This window comes from Dermacentor variabilis, chromosome 2 (assembly GCF_050947875.1).
Source record: "Dermacentor variabilis isolate Ectoservices chromosome 2, ASM5094787v1, whole genome shotgun sequence".
In the NCBI taxonomy this organism is placed as follows: domain Eukaryota; kingdom Metazoa; phylum Arthropoda; class Arachnida; order Ixodida; family Ixodidae; genus Dermacentor; species Dermacentor variabilis.
The window spans coordinates 248,014,229-248,039,544 of NC_134569.1; the positions used below are offsets into that span (position 1 = coordinate 248,014,229).

Below are 25,316 nucleotides of genomic sequence, written 5' to 3' on the forward strand. Positions count from 1 at the left end.
AGCATTTCAGCAATTCAACATCACATACTGCAATATTCCTCAGCATGATGCCAGTGAGTTGAAAGTAAGCATTTTTATTTTTGGCACTGGAATGAAGCAGACTACAGTGTTTAAAAAATGGGGTGATGTTAGTGTTTGTTCATAGTTCGGTGAAACACAGATAACTGATATGAATTGACAGCTTCCAATCCAACCTTATGCGAACTTTATCTCTCGGCACACGTGCGCCGGAACCCTAAGGTGACCTCAATAGTGACCTCTTTAGTGGCAGCGTCTGTCTCGGCGGAGCTTGAAAGACGGTAAATGCATTGAACACACGTCAATCTCCCATCAAAAATGCCTATATTTGACCTGCCCTAGGAAGATATTCAAGCAATTGCCGTAGCCCACAGTATCTGTTCATGGTATTTACCCAATCCCAACACTGGCGTTTTTGTTTTTGAGAAAATCTGACAGAAAATTGCCTGTGCGATGCACTCGGACACTATACAAAAACAGCCTTCACAGCATTTCTATGTTTAAAGCATAACAGTAATGTATTGTGACCCACCGTGGTTGCTCAGTGGCTATGGTGTTGGGCTGCTGAGCACGAGGTCGCGGGATGGAATCCCGGCCATGGTGGCCACATTTCGATGGGGGCGAAATGTGAAAACACCTGTGTACATAGATTTAGGTGCACGCTAAAGAACCCCAGGTGGTCAAAATTTCCGGAGTCCTCCACTGTGGTGTGCCTCATAATCAGAAAGTGGTTTTGGCATGTAAAACCCCACAATTTAATTTTTTAGTGTATTCTGACGAAGCTGACTTGTAAAAACGGTGCAGCGAAGCTGACTTTAAGAGACTGGCCACCATTGTGCAACACTTGTTAGACCCTTTCACATTTTTCTTGCTAAAAAATCGGGTGTGCATTAGGTCTATATTTTGGTTAAAAGATCTAACATCATTTTTATGTTAGCAATCTATTTGGACACAAAGAAAGCAGGCGCAATTTTAATTTGAGAGCGTGTTCGAACAGGGAAAGTACTACCAAATGAAACAGCTATGTATTTCGGTGTTTTTTCTGCATTATGTTTTATTTTATCCACCGGTTAATTAGATCAAATTTGTTCGTCTCGTCATGGTTGAATCAACAGTAGTCGACTGTATCACATCTGAAGTTAATCAGGTCGCTCATCTTACTGACAGCACTTGCTCATTTTACATGGAATGTGCAGAGGTGGCTGAAAACCTGAAGAGCAGTGCCACTGTTACTGAAGGCAATGCAGGTCTTTAACCCTTTCAGTATCAAGCTTTCTTCTTAAAGTTGTACATGCCCAGCGCCACTTTTTTCCTCAGGTATTGTAAAATGAACACAGTTTATTTTCTGTTATGCAGAATGGAAAAATGGTGCCGACAGTGGCAAATGCACTCTTGCTATGATCCTGACAGTCCTGTCTTCGTTTTGTATCTCCTACCTAGTACTGTTCGGACACGCATGTTTCCATGAGAATGTTGCTGTTTCAGAGCAAAAAAACAAAATCAAGAAAACCCTGCAATAAGATTACGAAAAATGGCAGGAACATGCATGAGTGAGGGCCTCACGTTACGGTGCGAACATTGAAAAGGAAAATTGCTGTGGTATCAGTGCAGAAACTCCAGGTATGCAAACCCCTCCCATTTCTGGATGTGCTCTCTGCGCAACATAACTACTCATAAGTCGCCGATACGTTGCGCAGTGCTCTAAAAAAAACCCAGACGGCAAACCAAGAGAGGTGAGAAATTATGCTTCTGTAAAATAGACGAGATAGCAGAACTACCTTGTAGCCCTCCAACTTCATGTTACTGTGCACATTGAGCTGGAAAGAGTGGACAACCTACTGGTATGTCAGTGATGCTGAAAAGGTTAAAAACTTGATAATAAATTGCTTGAGTTACACAGAGCATATAAAGAGCCTAGGAGGAGAAACCATAAATATATTCAGACTGATAAATCATTCTTTGAAAACCTTAATTTTTTAAATTTCAGGATAAGACATCGATAAAATGAATGTGAAAGTTCAGTTTTTAAATGCATAAGCATTTATATGCTTAGCCAACAAGGAAAACTGTCTGGCCCTCCCTCTGTCCGTCGTGTAGAACGATCACTTTCAAGTTAGGGCCAGCAACAAGTGAATTCGCCTTCATGCTGCTTCTTGCTTCAACGCGAGCTAATCGGATAGAACACAGTGCTGATGAAGCTATCAGTACTCGCTGCACTCTGTCCCCATCGCAGATCACTTAAAGATAAGGGCCCGCACATCTCGCTTTAACATGAACTAAGCAGCGAGAACACGGCGCATGAAGCTATTAGCAGTCGATGCTCACTGTCCCCATTGTAGATCGCTTTCAATATATGGCCCACGTGGCCGCGCCATATGCAGCTGCCACCGGAGTACGGTTGATCATGTTCATGATGGTTTGATGTGGATGGATAAGAGGCTAAAGTGTGATAATGGCTTATAATGATCAGAACGTGATCAGTGCACCTGTAGCCACCACCTGCAGTACTTTGTTTGCATCATCAATTTACCTTGAGCCACTGTCCGTAGCAGTTCGTGTCGCCGCAGCGCTGTCGTTGGTACTGGCTGTATCAAGTTTCATAACATTGATAATGACACCGGGCTGCGAGGAGACGAGCAAGTGGCACAATGCTTACGCATACTTAGACAGCCCCCAAATGAGTTTCTGCATGAATTTTTTTCTTTGGTGTCCCTTTAAATTTAGCTATTTATGACCACAAACACCCACCCTATTGACTGAGTGCACTTCTACAAAACTGAAGATGATTTCAGGGCCTCCTTATAACAGTGTGGTTAAAGTCTGGGCTGAACAGCTTCGAATACTGGTCTGGCAACTTCCTTATTTCACCCTAATATAACGGTATAGCAGTGCAACAAGTCGAGGACTAAAGAATAGAAAAGCATGCATGATGAATGCCAACTTGCTAGATTGTGTCATGTGCTGAAGGAGGGATGTACCTACTAGAAGTGGCTTTGTCTTCTGCGGGCCATTCTGAAAATGCTCGCAATGCTTGATTGTGCTCTGGGGTGATCATCAGTGTTAAAGCAAAGCATTGCAGGCTTGCATGAGTCAAAGGAACACTAAAGAGAAAGACTAAATCAGTTTAAGCCAATAAGGTATTTCAAAATTCAATTTTTTCTTAATTGCACAGTAAGAAGTCGATTACTATAAGCGAAAATGAAGGCTGAACTTTCATGTTTTAAATTTCATACGGAAACCTCAGCATTGGTGCGTCAGCATGATGTCACAGATTTCAAAGGATTTTCATGTATTTGGGCCGTCATGGCAATAGAAATTCTCGGAACTCTCTTTGACTCCTTCACAGTACTGACACGTGTACTTGTTTATCTTTATCGGGCGACCACGCTTCATCGCCTAACAAATGTTATCGTGCAACGCAGGACGTGCCTGCATGTATCGGAAGTTTTTGGAATGTTATCGATGGTTCCATCCGCTGTCTGTCACCGAAGCTTGTGTAATTTGATTGCATGTATGCATGATGCGAATAGTGTAGAACTTTGCAGAAGACACGCTGGTCCCAGCGATTACTCTGGAACCTGCGACAACTGATATATAAAAGCCGATGCGCTTGACCCGCTGATCAGATTTTTGCTGTTCGCCGATCACGTTCGCTGCTATTGCTGTCCTTAAGTGTAACTTGTTTTTGTGGCCACAAGTTTGCCCAATAAAATGCTAGTTTTGCCGTTCACCGTTTTGCTTTCTTCACCGTCACTACCTTGTGACAATACTATGTAGTCCATCAACATATTGAACGAACAACTCACATGTTGTAGTCTTCTGTAACTCTTGCCTGTTCGTGATATTTAACGAACTAGCCCAAATTGGCACTCTAGTCCACCTGCTGCCGATAATCAGGCCGAAGCAGATGTTGTCAAGGTGAGATGTGTGAGATTAAGTGGGGTTGTCGCCATCGATTTTTTGTTCCTGCCTCCTTGCAGGCTACCTTCATGGCAGGTTTTAGTATTGTAGAAGCGTAATTTGCTAAGATAGCCAAACTGATTTTTCTCTTTAGTGTCCCTTTAGTATGCCAAAAATATGAGGTGGAGCATTTAGCATAGCTACATCAACACTTGTACTCAATGCTAAATGTGCTTTGGATAGAGTCAGTGTAAAAAACTGGTGCCTGCATAGGGTTCCCGACAGTTACCTAGATCCGGGACAGTGGTGCCGTTGTATGCATTAGAATGTTGCAAGTTGGGGCTTTGGATTTTGGAGAACAGGACACCCTGGAGACATTGACCAGTGTTCCATTTGGCACAAAGGTTTAGTGTGTAAAGTGCAGCTTTTTTCAAATGTTAGGTAACATCATTTTTTGTTAACACGTAGGTGTTCGTTCTAGGGTTTACAGTGATACTGAACATGAACAGTATCGGTTAGTCACTAAGATTGGAGCAATAATGAATTCACGCAAAATTAGAAAAGATGTGATTTCGATCTGTTACTGTAACCTTCTCTACATTGAATGTTAGTGCTTTGTAATTTACGCTGCTCTCTGAATAATTTCTTCTCGAAAGTTCTAAACAACCTTGTAATGCAATGTGGGGTGAACATATAAAGGTGTTCCAGTTCCCATATTCCTTTTTGTTTTGTTCTAGCCTGGCTGTTTAAATGTTTATAGCAATGCTTTCTGCTCCACACGTGCCCATTGCATAAAATGCTTCACATTGTCATGGTACTGCCGACTTTCGTGTACAGTCACTAGCGTCTTTACCATAACAACCTTAAGGGATCTTGCACTCACTGCTCCATTGTTATGGGTCAAATTTTACTGAGATTGTTTCTCTTGGTCAACATCAGTCAACAGAAACCTTGTTTGCCTGGTTTTTCTGGCCTTGCATTGTTGCCGACTGGTATTGTTTCAAGGCCACTTCTCTGTTGCAACTTGCATCTCCGATTACTAGGGCCACAGATTTTTAGTGATGCCTTTTCACGGTGCTAATGCCTTTCGGCGCCTTTTGTGTCCGCGAGTGATCACAGCCACTGACGAATGTGAAAAGCACCGAAAGGCATTGACATCGAAAAAGGCATTGTTATAAAATTGTGGCCTAGGTATGTATACAACAATGATTATTTACTTGCCAGGTGAAGCAGGCAAATAGATAGGCTGAGTGCTTTTTGGACGAGGCAGACCAAAGAATGCAATCTTGTGAAACTACTATAGCCATTACACTGCCAGCAAGGAGCACTAAAACCGTGCTTTTTAAGCGGTTAGAATCAAAACACATCCTGCATATCTATGTATCCTGCATGCCTGGAGTCTGTGTGCTTGTGCATTGCAGTGCTGGTGGAGCGTGTTTTCCTCCGCTTCGTGACAGCCGAGACTGATGAGCAGTTTGAGTCTGTGCTGTCCAAGTTCCTGCTTCCTGTCTTGGGCAAGCTGGGCAGCCCCCATGAGAGCGTTCGCAAGAAGGTCAGTGGTGCCACTTTCTCACCCCATTTTGTTGCTTACACTTTCATGATCATCGGCAATATTTATGCCCACAGCGAGCCTCTGCTTCAATCGCACACCCTCGAATTTTATGATCTCATCGCACTGCCAAACACTGAGATGAACAGTCGTTGAACAAGGTGTGTTGCTAAAGCCTACATTTTCATAAGCGTATGTGCCTTTGTTCCTGATGAAGATTGTCAAAATGTTGGTTCCAGAGACATGCTTTGTTTGACCAGTGTTCATTACTTCAAGCCATGCAGTGAACTTCTGTCTTGTGGGGCAGCACTTGCCTTCCCTGTTCTAATAGGCCACTGTATCGATATGGTGGTTCCGCTATATTCGTTTCACCTCGTGTTAAATATAAGCATAGGCTTGATCTTTTTCTTAATGTCAATCACTGTGAATCGGTATGGATTGAAACTGACTTACAGCTGAATTCTCATAATCATAACAGTTTTATTCTTGGTTGTGTATACCATTCCCCTTCTTCAGCTATCCTTGATTTTCTGAATGAGCTCTCCATAGTTCTGAAAAAAAATTCTGTTGAAATAAGCAAGTCCTAGTTGTCCGTGATATTAACATCAACTTACTTGACGTCGACAATGGAAGTGTAACAGCTTATACAGACTGTCTTGTTGGTTTTGGACTGGAATCATTATCTCTCCTACTAGGCATTCTACTCATGGTACCAACACACTTCTTGACCATGCTCTAACTAACATCGCGTGAACTTCAAACTCTGGTGTCATGGATACTCAGATCACAGACCATTTCCCAATATTCGTCTCCTTTCAGGCCGAAATACCTCAGTCCGAGCCTTGCTACTTTTCCTCTAATTTTGACAGAGATTTTTTTGTTAACACTATCTGTAATTAACTCCCTGCATGATCCTGATCAAGCTCTTGAAAATTTTTGTTCCATCTTTCTACAAGCTCTTCGTGCTAACACAACTACTGTCAGATGCAAGAAACATTTTAAGTTTCCTGGTAACCCTTGGGTAACGAAAAGTTTACTGACTAGCATCAGGAAAAAAGAAAACCTATACAAAAAGACTAAAAAGAAACCTTTTAATGTACACTTAGCGGCACGCTATAAATATTATTGTAACATTCTGAATAACTTGCTAAAGAAGCCTAAACGACAGTATGTTATGAAAGTGAATTTGCAAAATGCAAGAACAATCCCAAAAAACAATGGCAACTTCTTAATGCGTTCATGAACTTGCCTAAGTCCAGTAATACTGCTGATAAAATAATTAAATTATGGGGTTTTACCTGCCAACACCACTTTCTGATTATGAGGCACACCGTAGTGGAGGACTCAGAAAATTTCGACCACCTGGGGTTCTTTAACGTGCACCTAAATCTAAGCACACGGGTGTTTTCGCATTTTGCCCCATCGAAATGCGGCCGCCGTGGCCAGGATTCGATCCTGCGACCTCGTGCTCAGCAGCCCAACACCATAGCCACTGAGCAACCACGGCGGGCACTGCTGATAAAATAAACTACAACGATAAAGCTCATACTGATTCTTCTAGCATAGCAAATAGTTTCAGTGACTGCTTCTATAATGTATACAGCAGTCGTCATATGACTACTACTTATCCCATTTATCGCTGCAATCATTCTTTTTTTCTCTTTCCCGTAACTACAGATGAGGTATGTTCCATGGTATTAACTCTAAAGAATACTAGCCCTGGCTTAGATAATATTTCTGTGTTTCATCCAAAACTTGTTGCACCGCTTATTTCTGATACACTTTGCATCATAATTAATAATATATTTAAATGTGGTATTTTTCCCACTTCGCTTAAAAGGTTTTTTCTGTACATATAAGAAAGGCAATAAAACGGAAGTGTTTAACTATCATCCTAATTATTTTTGGCCGTTTTTGAAGTTTGAAGTTTCTTTCTTCATTATAGAAAGAGGAAACAAGAGCTAAAGGCCATATAGCCTGACAGGGGCTCTTGCTCCTAATTGCGTTCGGCTTACATGAGTATTCAGTGTACAAAAAAATTTATATTCTATCGTCGATTAGTAAAGTTGTTGTGAAGTTATTTTGTAAGCGCCTAAATAATTACTTAAAAAATTTCATTTGTTGCAATCTTCTCAATTTGGTTTTCACGCTGGCAGTTCAACTAACTTAGCTTTAATATCCCTAACCAACTACATTCGTCACTTGATTGATACAGGAAGCTTCGTTGGTTTGGTATTCTTGGACTTCACTAAAGCTTTTGATGCAATTAATTGTAACATACTTTTTACTAAGCTAGAATCCCTGGGAATTACCAGTCCAGTAATAAAACTCCTAAAATGTTACCTACATGCTAGAGAACAAACAGCTTTTTTTTTTGGAGGTGCTTATTCTGATACTAAAGTTATTAACCAAGCTGTACCACTAGGTTCCATACTAGGTCCCTTATAGGTCCCTTACTATTCTCTATTTATAATAATGATTTACCTATGTGTCTTCATTCGGCACATTATGTACTATGTGCAGCGATACTACTATCTTGTTGCGTGACAATTCTTTAACAACCTTAATCCTTAAACTAAACAATGAGCTTGACCATATTGTTGCATGGTGTTCGTCCAATCATTTATTTATTTATTTATTTGAAAATACCTTACAGGCCTCAAAGTGAGACATTGAGTAACGGGGGCAGTACATAGAAAATATATAAAATGCAAGAAATCTGTAAACCTTATCTGTTTACAAACTACAACCGCAAGTGCAACCAAGATGAAAAAGAATTATTTAGTTCACGATTCACTAGGGGAAAGAAGAAAACATAATATAATAACAAGAAATAAATCACACAGATTGTTTTCAGTGAAGTCGTGTAATTAACAAGATCAGAGTGTTAAACAGTATTAATGATAAAAAAAAAATGACAGAAAAGTTACTGACGCAACATTCCAACGGAACGGTAAACATAGCGACATAATGGTAATAATGCGACAATAAGCTGTAAAAGATAGTGCAAGTACAAGAAAGCATTGTGCGACAAATGTAAAACTTCACATTTCTTTAGTCATGCATTCAGTCAAGGCATCACGGAATGAATCGGAGTTGGACTGGCATGCAATGCTGTCTGGGAGCGAACTTCATATTCTGATAGCATGAGGAAGAGTGGAGTAATGGAATGCTTTTGTAGAATCGTAAAGGCGGGCATAGCTGAAATGATGATGAAGCCTATGTGACGTGGAGTAGGGTCGTTTTAAGCATGCGGGTGTTTGAGGGGAGTGAAGAAATTTGTGGAACAGTGATAAAAGGGCAATGTCTCAGCGAGTGTTCAAGGTTTGTAATGAAAGCTTAACATTTATTTGTGTTACACTAGACTGGTAGCTGTAATCGTTTATGATGAAGCGGCTTGCTCTGTTCTGGATCCGTTCTAGCGTTTCAATGAGGTATTTCTGGTGAGGGAACCAAATGGGAGATGCATACTCGAGCTTGGGAGGAACAAGAGCTAGTTAAGCTAGCTTGCGAACATTTGAAGGAACATTTCTTAAGTTGCGTCGCAAGTACCCCAACGATTGGGAGGCATTAGCTGAAATGGATGTGATATGCTCTGTCCAAGAAAGATTCGATGTGAATAGAACTCCTAGATACTTATATTGTGTAGCTGTTGTAACAGTGTAATTGTTCATATGGTAGGGATGCGGTGAGGTTGTCAACTTCTGGGTAAACGACATTACTTTGCATTTTGTGGTATTTAAAGTCATTAGCCACTTATTGCACCAGCTAATAATTTGTTGAAGGTCTTGCCGAAGAACGAGATGATCATTTGAATTTTTAATTGGGCAATAAATTATGCAGTTGTCAGCGAATATTCTGATGGTGGAGGACAAATTTTAAGGTAGGTCGTTAATAAAAATTAGAAAAAGCAAGGGACCGAGGACACTCCCTTGTGGTACACCAGAAGAAACGTCTGTTACTGAGGAAGCGTAGTGATTTGCAGTAGTAAACTGCTGACGATTAGACAGAAAATTTCAGAGCCATGACAAGGTAAGACAGTCCAATTTAAGTTCGGAGAGTTTTTATATTAGGCGACCATGTGCAACACGGTAGAATGCCTTCGAAAAATCAAGAACCAAGCAATCAATTTGTAAGTTATAGTTTAAGTTAGTGTGTAGGTCTGTTGTAAATTCAAATAACTGTCTCGCACGAGAGGCCCTTCCTAAAGCGATGCTGATTATGATAATGCAGATTATAATTATCAGTCCTTCAAAAACTCAATTCATGATTTTCCGTTCTAGCCAAAGAATACTACCTGGCTTGCCTGAGATAACTCTAGATGGTCATCACATTCCCGTTTCCGACTGTGTATCATTTTTGGGCATCAAATTAGATTCTAACCTAAAGTTTTCGCAACACATTGCCTTCATTTAGCAAAAGTGTACCTTCGGTATTAGAGCATTAATCAAAAAAAGACATATTTCTCCAAAGACGCATTATTAGCATTATACTTTGCCTTCATTCACAGTCACATTAATTATGGCATTGTTTCCTGGGAAAACGCATATAACTGTCATGTCTCATCTGTTCAGCACTTACAAAACCAAGCAATATGCATTATCACTAACAGTGGGTTTTTCATGAGTGCTACTCTACTACTTCGTGAAAATAACATCCTTGTTGTAATGAACTTGTTCAACTATCATCTAATAATTATGTTTTATAAATTGCTTACTAAACAGCTCTCATACCAATTCATTGATTCCAGGCACCTCATCAATAACAATAATACCATGCTTGCATGCAACTCCAATATTCTACTACCTGTGGTTCATTCTAACTATGGAAAAATGACATCATGATTCGCTGCTATAAAACTGTGGAATGTTTTACCCGTCAGCATTAAATCTTCATCCTTTCATACATTTAGTCATGCCCTTAAGCTGTTTTATATGTGTAACTAAGTTTACATCATTCATTACACTACATGTGCCATTTGTATGTATGGGCAGTTTTTTTTTATTCACTATAGACTTGTATTCAGACAATTTGTTTTCGTTAATTTTATTTTTCTGTCTTGTATTTTTGCGATTGTGTTTGTTTCTTCTAGTTAGCTTGCTCTTCTTTAATACATCTCTACATTGTCATTATTAATCGAGGGTCCCGTTGCAGTCTTTGATTTTGGGACCCTCGCCTGTATATTTTCTCTTTCCAATTGATTGTTTTTCAAGAATAATAAACTGAAACTGTTTATGGCTGTGCAGTACCTTTTGTGTTGAATGTGGGCAGCACATAATGCTTCTATTTATAGTTTGCATAACCAAGCTATAGAAACATGCAGAGAAAAGAAAATGTTGGAGGAAGAGAACCGGTAATGCAAATGTTCTCTATGTCTGCATGCTTTGCTTTTGGAAAAGGAGAAATGAGCAGACCTTGGAAGACTGCAGCAGCCATAGTGCCAAGTCTGTTGATGCCTGTGTAGTGCCAAGTCTGTTGAGTCTGTTGAAGACTGTTGCCGCATTTTACTGACAATTGTGCAATTTACAGGACGATTACTGGTACTGATGACCATGTAAAAATTCAAAATGGCCTTGACCTTATTAGCAATTGATGCAACGCATGGCTGATGTTGCTTAATCCAAATAAATGCAATGTCTTTCACTCACACGCATCTTATTTCACACTTTCGATACTATATTAACAACAACCCTGTGTCTGAAGTTAATTCTTTCCATTATCTAGGCATAACCCTGTCATCAAGCCTTTCTTGGACCACTCATATCACCAACGTCTGCTGCAGCACCTCCCGGTTCTTCGGCTATTTAGGCCGGAACCTGCATAACTTATATGCACCCATTAGCCTACCTAAGATTTGTTTTCCCTCAGCTGTAATTTGCTTCTTCAGTATGGTCCCCTCATTCCATTTATTTAACCAATTCAGAATAGAGCCACTTCATTCGTCTCACAAATTTACAACCGCTATGCAAGCATATAGCAAATTAAAACAATTTACCGTTTCCTCCTTTGAACACCCATCGTGCCGTAGCACTCATATTGTCATGTAGTAGTGACGGTGAAGAAGACAGTAGCAAAGCAGTGAACGACAAAACTAACTTTTTATTGGGTGACCCTGTGCCCACAAAAGCAAGTCACACTCGAAGCACAACGATAGCAGCGAACACAGTCAGTGATCGTCGAAAAATCTCATCAGCAGGTCAAGCACGTCAGTTTTTATACCGGAGTCATCCAAGGTTCCAGAGTAATCGCTGATGCCCATGTTTCTTCCAGGAAGTATTACACAATTCGCGTTGCACATACAATCAGATTACACAAGGTTCGGTGACAGCAGACAATGAATAGAACCCTCGATAACATTCGAGAAACTTCCGATACATGCATGCACATTCTGCGCTGAGGGAAAGCATTTAACCTTTGTCAGCCGGTGAAAAAGCAGTCACCCGAAAAAGATAAGTACGCGTGTCAATGCTCCCCTCTTAAAAAGCATCGTCCTGATGCTACAAACATAACAGGAGAGCAGAAAACAAAAGCACACCTAGTAAAGAAATCGTAGCAAAGCAACAAAGAAACAAAGTCCCAAAGTTCGTCAGCGGGCACCACATGGGCGACAAGACGCACCACATGGAGGACTTCTGGTCGTGCATGCTGCCGCTGTGATTGCAAAATGCCGTCTGGCACGACCTCATAGTCCAGTGCGCCAGTGTGTCGGATGATGTTACACGGTCCGAAATAGCACCGCAGAAGTTTCTAAGTCCTTGTTGGCGTATTGGGCTTCAAACCCATACACGGTCGCCATGCCGGCATTCCACGTAGTATCATCGAAGGTTGTAGTGCCGGATGTTGATCCTCTGCTGTTTCTGGATATGCAGGCAGGAGAGCTGTCGGACTTCTTCGGCGTGCTGGAGATAGTCGGAGACATATAGATCCTCTGCGTCGGTGACGTGCGGCAGCATGTCGTTGGGCCGCGTTTAAGGCAGTCTGCATCAGAGTGTTTCTGTCCCAACTTGTAGATGACGGTGATGTCAAATTTCTGTGGTCTGAGACTCCATCATGCGAGGCATCCTGAAGGGTCTTTAAATTTACCAACCAACACAAGGCATACAACTTCGATGGGCCTGCTGTATAGAGGAGGGTGGAATTTCGGTAGCCCAAATGATGGCAAGGCATTTTTTTTTCCGTCGTCTAATAAGTGGCTTCTGCTTTTGACAGCGACCGGCTATCATAAGCAATGACCTTTTGAAATCCATATTTTCTTTGGACTAGGATGGCGCCGAGGCCTAGGCTACTTCTGTCGATGTGGATCACAGTGTTGGCGTTTTAGTCGAAGTGGGCAAGTACTGATGGTGACTGCAGGCATTGTTTAAGCTCTTGGAAGGCTTCAGCTTGCGGCGCTTGTCGCTTGAAATCAACGTCTGATTTCGTGACGAAGAAAGGCTTGGCAATGCGAGAAAAGTCATTGATGAAGTCCCTGTAATAGGTACACAGGCCAAGGAATCTGCACGCTCCCTTCTTGGCAGTGGGCTGTGGAAAGTTAGCAAATGGCAGATGTCTTCTCTGGATCAGAGTGGACTCCAGGTTTGCTGATGACATGGTCCAGGAACACAAGCTCATCGTAAGTGAAGCAGTACTTTTCCAACTTCAGAGTGAACCCTGATGACTTGATGGCCTCTAGTACTGTTCCAAGCCACCTAAAGGTGATCATCGAAATTCCCGGCGAAGACGATGACATCATCTAAGTAGACGAGACAGGTCTGCCACTTCAGCCCTGCTAACATTGTGTCCATCACCCTCTAGAATGTTGCAGGCACTGAGCACAGTCCGAATGGCATGACCTTGAACTTATAGAGGCCAGGCCATCCGGCGTGATGAAGGCGGTCTTTTCATGATCCCTCTTGTTAGCGGTGAATCCACGGCTCTGTCTTGGCTCGGTGCTGCCGTCTGTCGGACGCCATTTTACTCACCGATGGCAGCAAAGGATGGTGATGGCATGTGCAACGTCACCACTCCCCGGTTGTGTAGTGGGAGATTTGAATTTTGAAAAAACTATTTGGTCCCTTCACATACAATTTTCTCGTAAGCATAGTCTTTCCTTGGCATGAAACAAGTGTTGCGAGGTTTCTGGGATGGTATTTAAACAGTCCACATCGACTTAGTATTTGCCTTTAGTCTCCCTTTAATCGCTGTGCACACATGCACTACATAGTGTTGCAGTCCCAGTCTCTTATCGCTAGCAAAAATCTAATCAAACCTCTTACAGGTATGGTATCTTACAGGTATTACAACTGTGGAATTTCATTGTGTAATCATGACTTATCGAAGATATACTAGTGAAAATGACCTTGTTCGAATGTGCGAGCCATTTCAATACCTATAGAACTCACATTTTTTTCTCAATTTTTTTCTAAAGGCATGTGCCACTTCTGACTTTGGAGATTTCATTTTCAGGGTGTTTCTAAATAAGAGCTACACTATTATTTGTTTGCCAGCAGGAGCAAAAACAACAGATATTTCGTATTTTGAAAAATGGAGTGCCTGTGCTGTGTAGATTGCTTATGTGCTGTGAGAACAGTTACTGAATAATCGCTTTCTCCTAATTTTTATGTGTAATAGACATCATTTAATTATTTTCCCGTTGCACGCTCGGTAAGATATGTGAGGCACGGTGTTTATATTAATTCGAAGTACGGAGCAAGTTTGAGTGACGAGCGATATAGGTTTATTCCCTGTAGGTTCATTGCAGCCTTTGTAGAAAATTACTAATAGAAGTGTTCCACAGTGTCATACTGCCGCTAATCGAAATATTTCCCAGACTCCTAAACACCAGCACAAGAGACGGTTGAAATTCCATGAAAATAGTGAGAATTTTAAACACGGTATGTTGTAGAACTCACTTTCCTGCTTTAAATGCAAGTGTTGCAGTTAATTACTAAATCCCCGTTTTCCTAAATGTTTTGGTGCATCGTACGAGATTCAGAGTTCCATTCTCCGTTGTCTTCAGTGAGCTAAACAAGGCATCTGTTTATATCTGGGGAAAATTATGACATTGTATGGCCAATGTGAAGGCGATGTTCCAAATGCGCATTTTACAGTAGAATACGCATGCAAGCGGTCCATAGCTTTACTAACCTATTTACTCGCGTAATGATCGCACTCGCGTAATGATCGCACCCCTGAATTTTGACGTCAAAATTCGATTTTTTTTTATTTCCTGTGTAATGATGGCACCCCGAACTTTCCACAGCGATATGTCGTGTGCCAAGTCTAGCTAATATTGATCGCACTTACCGTCTGTTGAATGCTACATGAACGACTCTTCAAGACAAACCAAGCAGTCTGCACGCACCAAACATTCTTGAGGGGCCACTAAAGGTTACGATTAAGTCAACGTGGACTGTTGAAATACCATCCCAGAATCCTCGAAACGCTTGTTTCGTGCCAAGGAGAGAATTATTTTAAGAGAAAATGCGTTCTGAAGCATCCGTGTACCTCTAGCGCAGTTCAAATCGCCCGCCCTCCGATCGAGGAGTACTGACATCATAGTCTCATAGTGACGTTGCGCTGTCGGTGAGTAAAACGGCGTCCGCAGACGGCGCTACGGATTTTCTGCGCAAAACGCAAACGCGCGGCCAGGAACAGAGCCAAGACAGAGCCGACAGCAGAGCGAAAGCGGGAGTATGGTGGCTAGCGGAAGGAAAAATGCGCGACCATAAGCTGGTACTTCATTCTATGACGCAAACTTCGACGCTCGTCGCGATGGACCCTGACAACGACAGATTGGCTCGCGATGCTGGGCTCAACTTCAGCGATTTGAGCACTGACGAGCGCGACCTGCTGCTGAGGGCTCGCGCTGCCGGCGTCGTTGCGTACTACGTCAGCTGCCTCGACACCGGCTCTCCGGAGCGGGAAAGCAACGAGGGCTTCCCACGACGTCACATGGACGTGGCATTCTCGCTGCTTGTTCCAAATGAAAGTTTCGCGAGCCAGCAGAACCCGCACAATGCGACGCGATAACGAAACTACTGAAACTCCAAAGCGTGCGCGGCGCAGAGTCGAGCGAAAACGAAACCTTTCGACCACCCACACTACTGAAGGGTAACGTGAAAATGTTATTTTTTCTTAGAATCGAATAGACGTAGTCAAGTAGCATTTTCTTCCGTCTTATAATCAAATGAAATGATTTTTTTAATACGAGTAGTTGAGTATTAGTAACACAAATTATGAGGAGTGCTTTCGTCATCGGGCTAGTACCGGAATGTCGCTGGGGGGTCTCAAATAGTGTTATGCATTTACCTCAATTTCTCGGCATCCCGGCCACGGCGGCCGCATTTCGATGGGGGCGAAATGCGAAAACACCCGTGTGCTTAGATTTAGGTGCACGTTAAAGAACCCCAGGTGGTCGAAATTTCCGGAGTCCTCCACTACGGCGTGCCTCATAATCAGAAAGTGGTTTTGGCACGTAAAACCCCAAATATTATTATTATTATTATTATTCAATTTCTCGGTTACTAAAGCTCTGTTTGCGATTATACTGACGCCTTAGACGTTCTAGAACATTGCTCTACCACTTTAACTTGACTTTCTGGTAACCTTTAGTGTCCCTTTAAGTAGATGCCTCATTTCATTACTTTCATCACTTTCCGCACTTCCATGACTATGACGAAAAAAAAGCTGCAACGAAAGCCTTTATTATGTGTAGGCTTTATAATGGTTGTGGTCAACAACAGCAAAAAAGGCGTCTTTCGATTCTTCTCATCTGCACGTGTGGGCACGCAACAAATCGCGAGCGGCAACAATAGTAGCCACGTTTACACTTATACGTTAAAAGTGTACCCTATTCATACGCTGACACTTGTAACACAGCTAAGATATTCACCACCCTTAGTGGAAACGTGCCGTATTAGGATAGTAGTGAAGACAGATGCCGCAGTTTCCGCAGCATGCCGGCCATGTGTTTGTATGTCACTGGCAGCTAAGCGCGCCCATCTGTTTCTATCCCCTTGAAGCGGACATGGCTACGTTATTGCCGCATACTTGCCGATATTAACAATATTATTCATTACTGATACGGAAGAAACTGTTTCACTGCACATAATGTGCTCACGAGAAGAAAAAAAAATCGTGTTCGGTGCGTTTGGCTTGCTCCGCCGGCCACCATTTTTGTTTTGGTGTCCCGCAGCAAACGCGGGCCGAAAAAAAATTTTTTTGCTTTTCGTGGAAAATTACACCCACTTAATGATCGCACCCCTGGTTCTGCGTCAATTTTTCTGACAAAAAAGTGCAATGATTATGCAAGTAAATTTGGTATTCTGTTTTCTGAGCAGTGTAAAACTTAGACAGCTGCACTGGCACAATTACAACCGAGGTCAAATTTTTGCGAACATAATGGGAACAATACGCAATGTTTAAGTGCGATGGTAAATGCGTGTTGATCAAATACGGCCTTTAAAAAAATTGTACGCAAGTGTACAAAAGTATCAAGCTGCTGTTATTAGCTAGCTTTTCCAATGTCCGAAGTAGGGGTGTGTGAATATTGAAATTTTCGAATACGAATCGAATACGATTAACGCAAAAAACTGTCTTTGAATATCGAATATGTGTGTACAATTAAAAAGTTGTAAAACGAGGTAACAATAGCTTTATTACCCTTCTGAAAATAATATCGGGTTTTACAAGACTGTTTCAGGATAAAGAGACTCAGTATAGGTAATGCACTCGGTTAATGTCAGTTAATGCGCTTGTTACAGATTATCATGGAGGAAAATTAACTGCTCAACATGTTGAGAAAGTAAGCACTCTCTATGCACTGTGGCAACATTTCCACCTGTAGAAAAGACTCTAGAAAAGAACTGAGGTGGCAGAGGTGGCAGAGATGGCCAAGTACTTCTGGGCGAGTGTACTTAAAAGCGGCAAATGGACTGCCACCACTGACAAGGATCCTTACAAGGATCCTTGCCTTTTTCCAAAAAACACTTTTCCGCATAGTCTGTAACCTCCCTCTCAGGGGCAGATGTCAAATGTGTCTTCTTCTTGTTCATCACTAGATCGTCAAAAGCATTTCATACAGTGGATGCCACCAGTGGACACGAAGTCGACGCTGGCACGGCAGTGTCCCCATGCATTCCACATCAGCTGCCTGGAGCTCCCTTGTCACAAGGTCTTTCAGCCAAATCATCTGACCAGATGCCTGATAAACTGTGGCCTTAAAGCGCGGATCAAGAAACATGGCCAGGCTGGCCACTTCGTCAAATTCGCACTCCACAAAATGAGTCTTGGTACATTTTGCAAGATTATTAGCAAACCCTGAGTTGCCTTTGTAACCTTCGATGCAATGCTGCATTCCAAAAATAATTGGAATTTGGCATGACAATGAGGGGTACATTTCAGCACATAAAAGGACCGTAAGGGCAAATATTAAGTCAAGCTAAAGTGATAGGTTAATGCCCGAGAATCTCTAAAGCGTCGATATTCTCTAATCTCTAATGCCTGAGAATCTCTAAAGCATCAACAGAGCCTTAATTATCTAGAAATTGAGGTAAATGCAGGACATTATTAGGCATTTTCCCGGGGCATTTAAGTACTTGTCCAATGACGAAAGCAATCCTCAGTTAAATTCTGTCACTAATACTCAACCACTCGTTGCACAAAACATTCTTTTATTATAAGACGAAATAAAGTGCTACTTGTCCAGTTCTATTTCACTTTTAGAAAAAAGAACTTATTGAGATATTCCTGACAACTACGCAGGCGGTCGAAAGGTTTCGTTTTTGCTCGACACGCTTTCCCGTTTCAGTAGTCATCGTGTAGTGCTGCGCTGGGTTTGCTGGCTTGCGAAACTCGCACAGACTGTAAGTAGCAGAGAATGCAACTTCCATGTGATGTCATGGGATGCCCGAACGGTCAACACCACTTGGCCAAAGAGAACCTGCAGCGGCGAATCCACCACGCTGTCTTGACTTGGTACCACCTCCACCGTCTGTCGGGCTCCGCTTTACTCATTGAGGCAGCAAATGGTGGTGATGGCGTATGCAACGTCACAATCCCCCGGTTGGGTGACGGGAGATTTGAATTGCGATAAAGGTATACGGATCCTTCAATGCAATTTTTTCGTAAACTAAGTATTTTTTTGGCATGAAACAACCGTTGCGAGGTTTCTAGAAGGGTATTTAAACAGTCCACGTTGACTTAGCGTTTGCCTTTAGTGTCCCTTTAAGATCACAGTTGCATAAAATAAGGGTGTCAGTGCCTCCACAAACTTTACTGCATCTCTCCACTCGGCAGAGTTAAAGGTTTTTATGCTTGTGTCCAAAGTGGTGAGCTCAAGTGTGATGGACCCTTTGAGTTCAAGGAGCCTTGATAGCATCAGGTACTGACTCTTCCGTCTTGTGTCAACATCCTGCACAACATGGAGGACGTCTTTGTTCAACTTGCTCTGCAGATCGTTCAGTCTTTTCTGCTCACTAGGGTTATGCTTGTAGTGTCCTAGAATCGCTTAGCCTTCTTGCAGAGTCTGTTGATTGCTGGAGTACACGACATCGCATCGCTGATTGCCAGCTGCAGAATGTGAGCAAAGCAGGCTCGCTGGAGCCATGGCAGTCTCCTGGCAGCTGCTCGGATATTGCGGCCGTTGTCCGTCACGATGTACTTCACGCAGTCGATTGGTATCCCTCAGTCGGTGCATAGCTGCTCCAATGAGGCAGCTATGTTCACAGCCGTGTGACTCTGCCGCGTATGTCGCGTGTTCAAAGTGAAGTTTTTCATCTCAAACTTCACCGCAAGAAAATGACACGTGAGGCTTATTCTTATAAAGCCCTCGTTAGAATATGATGTCCAGCTATCACTCGTAAAAGCGAGTGTGCTTGTTCTTCACTCAAGTGATTTTCGCAGCTCATGTCGTACCTTTTCTCTTGTTCCGCCATATAGGTGCGGGACAAGCACATGCGACAATTTTGTTCGAGATTGCAGACTGTAGAATGGTGCAGCTGCTTTCATCAGTGCTTTGAACCCCCGGTTTTCAACAAAGCTGGAAGGGAGAAGATCTAAGGCAACCATTTCTGATACTTTCTGGTTAAGTGCGTTTTCTTTCTTCTGAGACAATGGCTGCTGTCTCTGCTGTAGTATATCATCCAGTGTCTTCAATGGCGCGTCTGAAGCGGCGTCATAATTGTACTTTTCCATCAACAAAGGGTGCTGTTTCATGTGATTTTGAAGAGTAGTAGTCGTTCCCGTTGGCATTTGAAGGACACGTTCGCACGACTTCTACCAAGCTGTCGATGGGAGAGTCTTGTGTAGTACCGGCAAAGAAAACTTCTTCCGGCTTTCTTTTCTTGCTTGTTCTTTGGCTTGCCATCCGCCGTTGATGCCATTCTTGGAGAACACGCTTCAGTGAGGGCTATATAAGCAATGAGATAGTTGCAAATAACGCAGCGGTGAAGTTAGCGTGGTTTGCATTTGCCTCACAGAGCAGCAGCGCAGCGTGCAACAAAGAGCCAGCGACCACCTTAGAAAAGCGGGAGCACAAGGCAAGAGTTGTCGATGGCAATGCAATTTTGTCCTCGGACATATATTTTTTTCTTTTTAATTTCCAAACATCTAACAATTGTCCAGGTAACATTTTCGAGATACATACTTTGTTGCATATACTTACAGAGCCAGAAAGTACATCATATATTGTTATGAAAGAGCCCAGTAATAAAGCTTGGTAAAAAAGAAACTGATCATGTCTCACGGGCGTGAGGAAGATAGACTAAAACAGTGCATACAGATAATGAGTGGATCATGTGGAGTTCTCAGTGAATAAACACATTCTTAAGAGAATGCGGAGCAAGCATATAATTCGATACTTGCTCAATTATTCTTAGTCTGTCCGAATATTTGCCGTTTCTACCGTTATTCGGCCATCCTCGAATATTCGGGAATTTCCGAATATGCATTTCTTGAATCGAATACGCTTCGAATAAGGAAAATATTCGATTCGTATTTGAAATTTCGAGTATTCGCACACCCCTAGTCCAAAGAGAACTCTGTGTTTCAGATATATTATACTTTGAAAGAATAGGCAGCATTTTAAGTGCAATGTGCAGCGCAGTTTTAACGTTTCTGGCTTATTTAGAGGCGTTACGAATGATTATTGAACCCTCATATTTCTTTTATTTTTCCCACGCGAGATATTAGGTTCGTCTGGTGTCCTTACTGAATTAAAGGAGGCAGCTTCCTTATGTTTGCTGACTCTAAGAACAAGGTAATGGGTGATCTGGAGGTAAAGTTTGAAGTAGATGGGTAATTGGGGTTCTCTGAATAAATTATGCATGCAAGTACTCTAGAGTGTTATGAGCGTGTCTAGCGAGCGAGGCAGAATGTAGCCCACTGCTCTGGGAGAACATTAAAAGCCACCAAGACCGAATTTAGGGATAATTGGTCGTACGCTATGGAACCTTTCTGTGAAGTTATATGTGGTTGCATCTAACGCAACCTTTCAAAATAATTGTTATTCAAGCGTTAGAGCGTGTCATATGGCTCCTATTAGTTATGCTTCCCATTTTCCCGACATAGCTGTGGATTAAAACAGGTTTATATTTCGTGAAAGAGGAGGGGGTCGTGATAATTATGCAAAGTTCGACAAAATTTTTACATTCCTGGTCCATTTAGAAGTATTGCAAATAATTATTGAGCCGTCGATTTTCTTTCCCTATGTTCAGGCATCATAACAAGTTCCAACTTGGTTTCAGTGATCTCCTGGGGCAACTAAACAAAATATTTTGTTTATAGTTGGCAAAGATGAAGGGTGCATTATGGACAACATGCAGGTAAACTTAATAGGCAGGGAGCTAATTAGGACATTTGCAGTAAATTACACATGCAAGCAATCCAGAGCTTTAGGAATGTGTTTTGCAAACAAGGAATTTATTCCGTTGCCCTGGGAGAACTTTGAACTCAACCGATATCATATCTAGCGGAAATTGAGTGGGGATGAGGGAGAGTGCACGAAGGGAGGAAGGACACCATGTTAAATGCAATGGCGATGTAACATGTATGTTGATGAATAACTGCCTTTTTAAAAATTCCCAACGAGAAGTGCGCCAAAGCATTGCATGCAGGCAAGTTTTCAAACAGAATTGTCACACACGTGCGCACACGTGCACACGCGCACACACACACACACACACACGCACCATAGGGGCAACGTATTAAACTATGCAATATAATTACAAGAAACTGAAACCTTTATTGCAACTATTCGAAAGAAACAGCTTCACTGGAAATTAGGCTGTAAATCTCCAAGGTCGCAAACATCTGATGCCTTTTTTTTGTGAATATTGAAATTAATATGTGTTGATTGTACTTCCTTGCATATAACCACGGCAATACTATTACCTAAACTAGCATTTATGCTGTAAACTGTGGGGATGCGCGACTCTCATGCGTCCCCTGATATGTTGTTTTCCCACATAGCTTCCGTCTCCTGTAATCCGGCTTCGCCGCGTGGCCTGATGCTCGCGGCAGTCGGTCTGGTTGAAGCGCAGTACGAGAGATGGCGCGAGTGTTGCGCTGCTAACGCCACCTAACGGCGGGGTTACTTGGGCGTGGGAAAGAGAACACGCTTCCTCTTTGGCTCGAGGTCGGCAAGCAGCGCGTGCGCCGATCCATGCTTCTGTGAGACCATCTCACGAGGCCTCGTTCGAATGCGCCAGCGTTCGCGTGACCGTACGCGCGAACAACCAGGCGTTGGGATCCAGCATGGGGCGAACATATTCGTTCGCTATCCGGTCGCGGTGAGTCGGACTTCCGTGATTTGTCGCGCGCCCATTGGCATGTTTTGTGGATAGCAACTCGGCTAGCAGGCATCGATCTTTGAAAGGTGCAATAAATGCCCTTGTGATTGTTTGCACTACTGTGTTGTCGTTCCTTTGTCCCAAGAGCATGGGTGAGAATCCCAGAAAACTTAACCATCAAATACAATCTTTTGATTTATTATTAAAATTGTTCTGTGGCAAATGTGCATTTTTTATGTGCATTGTACTGCTGCTACTGGACGGGATCCAGGACATCTGTGGGGCACTTGTTGCCATTTGTCCCTGCATCATCTTGAGATATTATATATAGTTGCAAGAAATAACTGCAAATTCAAATAATTTTTCAGGCCCCCATGGTTCACATGTGGGATTGATAAATAGGTCTGTGTTTGGTTAATATAAATATAACTGACAAAAGCACTTCCAGGCTTTTTCACTTATTGTATTAGTAATTCCCTATACATGTATACATCATCGGAAGCCAACAATGACACCAAGGACAATAAAGGGGAAATTACTTGTAATTACTAATTGAAATAAAGAAATTATAAATTAATGCAAATGAAAGTGGAAGGAAAACTTGCAGCAGGGGGGGTGAACGATCTGACGTCATCACATTATATGTGCGATGTTCTCCCCATTGAGCTACCGCGGTGCCGTTTCCCCATCCACTTTCTTGGGTATTTATGTTTTACTACTAGAACTAATCCTGCAAGTGTTAGCCAGCGCCACCACTCGCAAACCTTGGCGGCGGATGGGGAGCATCCTTTGTGCCGCAGGCGTCACGAGTAGGAGATCTTTTTGGGCAAAGGCAACCGGTTTAAAACCCACAAGTGCTACCTGAAGGCATTAACGTTGCATTAATGTTGCATTAATGTTGCCAGATTCTAGACCATCATTATGTAATGAACGAGAAGAAATGAGGTTAACGAGGGGCCTGATCTTTAATAATGTCGTAGGAAGCAGACAAACAATGACACTGAGGACTGCATAGGGGAAATTACTTGTACTTACTAAATTAAAGAAATGATAAATTAATGTACATGACAGTAGATGAAAAGAAAACTTGCTGCAGGTGGGGAACGATCCCACATCTTCGCATTACACATGTGATGCTCCACCAACTGAGCTACCGCGGCGCCGTTTCTCCATCCCCTTTTTTGGGTATTTATGTTTCACTATGAGAACTTGCCCTTCCAAGTAATTTCTCTTGTGTTGTCCTTGGTGTTATTGTTTGCCGGCTTTGTATGACGTTAATAAAGATCAGGCTGCTCAGTTAACTTCCTTTCTTCTTGTTCATTACATAACTAGGGTCTTGAATGCGGCAACATTTATGCCTTCGGTAGCATATATATATATATATATATATATATATATAGGGAGAGGGAGACCGAGAGGTCAGATCGTTTGTGTGTTGCCCCCCAATTCGAGAAATAGTTGGTGGTATATTGGGAAAAAAAATGCTGGGAAAAAAAACCAGACAGAAAAGGCTGTCCTAACCCTTAGCCTTGTCCCTTTTGGATTTCCCTTGTGGCTTGCAGCTCCCTGCAGCCTTATACTTGGTTATGCTGCCTCGAGAATTCATGACAGCTGCCATCTGGTGGGGCAGCTTGTTGAATTACCAGGAGGGGGCTAGGTCGATGCACCAAGTGCTTCCATCTGGCTACACAGCCGCCCACAGGACATCGAGAAAATGCAGTTACGTCGCGAAAATCCATGTAACACTTGTGCAACCAGCTCCCACCGAGAAAGCGGCTGTGGCATGCCTGCATCACGTGGCGCAGCACCCGAGCGTGGAGTGAAAATCAAGGCTTGCAACACTCTGCCGGGGCCACAATTAAACAGAGATCAAACAACGGTCAACCAGATGTAGCCATCACGTGTTATGAATGCTCTTGCCCTCCCCATATGCCACAATGAATCAGCTCGCTTTTGTAAGCACTCACTGGTGGTGCAACAAGTGCTGGCAGCCACGCACTCTGAGTATTGTGTTTAGATCGCTGAGCACTGTACATGCTTGGGAGAAACGTGCATTCAAGGTGTTAGACTTACAGGAGAAGATTGAGAACCTCAACTCTAAGCCTAGGCAGGAAAATTAATATGCTGGAAAACCAAAGTAGTGTTCGATTGTATGGCAAGGTAATGCGAGTTTGTGATCGGCCTCTTTAAAGTGTGCAGGAGTATGTTTATCTAGGCTAAGTAGTCACTGGGTATCAAGAAGGAAGCATCTGGATGGATAAAAATGGGTGGTGCGCAGATGGCAGACGTTCTCAAGCCACGAATGGTAGCCTACCTGTGTGCTTGAAAAAGTACAGAGTAGCAGTACAGTTGCTTTACAACACCATCAACCTGCAAGTCTTGATACACAGTTTTATTCGAGGATTGTCTTTAGAGCCATGGGAGTTATGATAAACCCTTTTGTTGATCAACCTTTTTATCAACTTTAGAGGCTGTCAGCTTGGCTGATCATCACCTAAACCATTGCACTTTGATGTGGATGGAATGTGTTGGAAGAGGTAAAGCAGCCCTCTGCTACAGTATTAGTACTTGTAGGCTGTCATAGTGTTAACCCAGTGGCTTTGCGGGCGAGTGATATTAATGCGAAAGTATCGGTAAATTGACTATCGATAGTTTTTGAAACTATCTATAGTATTATGATATTTCACAATAAAAGTATCGAGAGTGTAACAAAAACTATTGGTAATAGTGCTGTCGATGGTACTATTCATGGTATTGCAATAGTTCAGTATTGACAATGCGATTGATTGTTTTTGAAATTTTTGCTGGTGGTATTACCAGTAATTTTGGGATAACTGGCCATGAAAACACTTGGTCGAATGAGAGCACATTGCCAAGCTTATGTTGCAGTGTTCATGTGCGGTATGTCTCATGATTTTGTATTATTAATAGTGCACTATTGACGGTACTATCAATGGTTTTCGTACTATAGATAGTTTGATAATTACTCAACTGGTGACAGTATTTTCTAGTGTTTATTGCAGAAAGCTAAAGAAAAACGGACAGCAGAGGAGACACATATGTGCATAGAAAATGATGGT

The 25,316-nt window shown here is 42.4% G+C and overlaps 1 protein-coding gene across 2 annotated transcripts in view; it reads left to right on the plus strand.

Moving 5' to 3' along the window:
* Positions 1-25,316, plus strand: part of LOC142573224 (proteasome adapter and scaffold protein ECM29-like) — a 233,850-nt gene that overhangs the window by 27,503 nt on the left and 181,031 nt on the right. For both annotated transcript variants that reach the window (XM_075682818.1, XM_075682819.1), the window contains exon 2: positions 5,340-5,470. In XM_075682818.1, the coding sequence (XP_075538933.1) occupies positions 5,340-5,470 (131 nt within the window). The remainder of the gene's footprint in view (positions 1-5,339; positions 5,471-25,316) is intronic.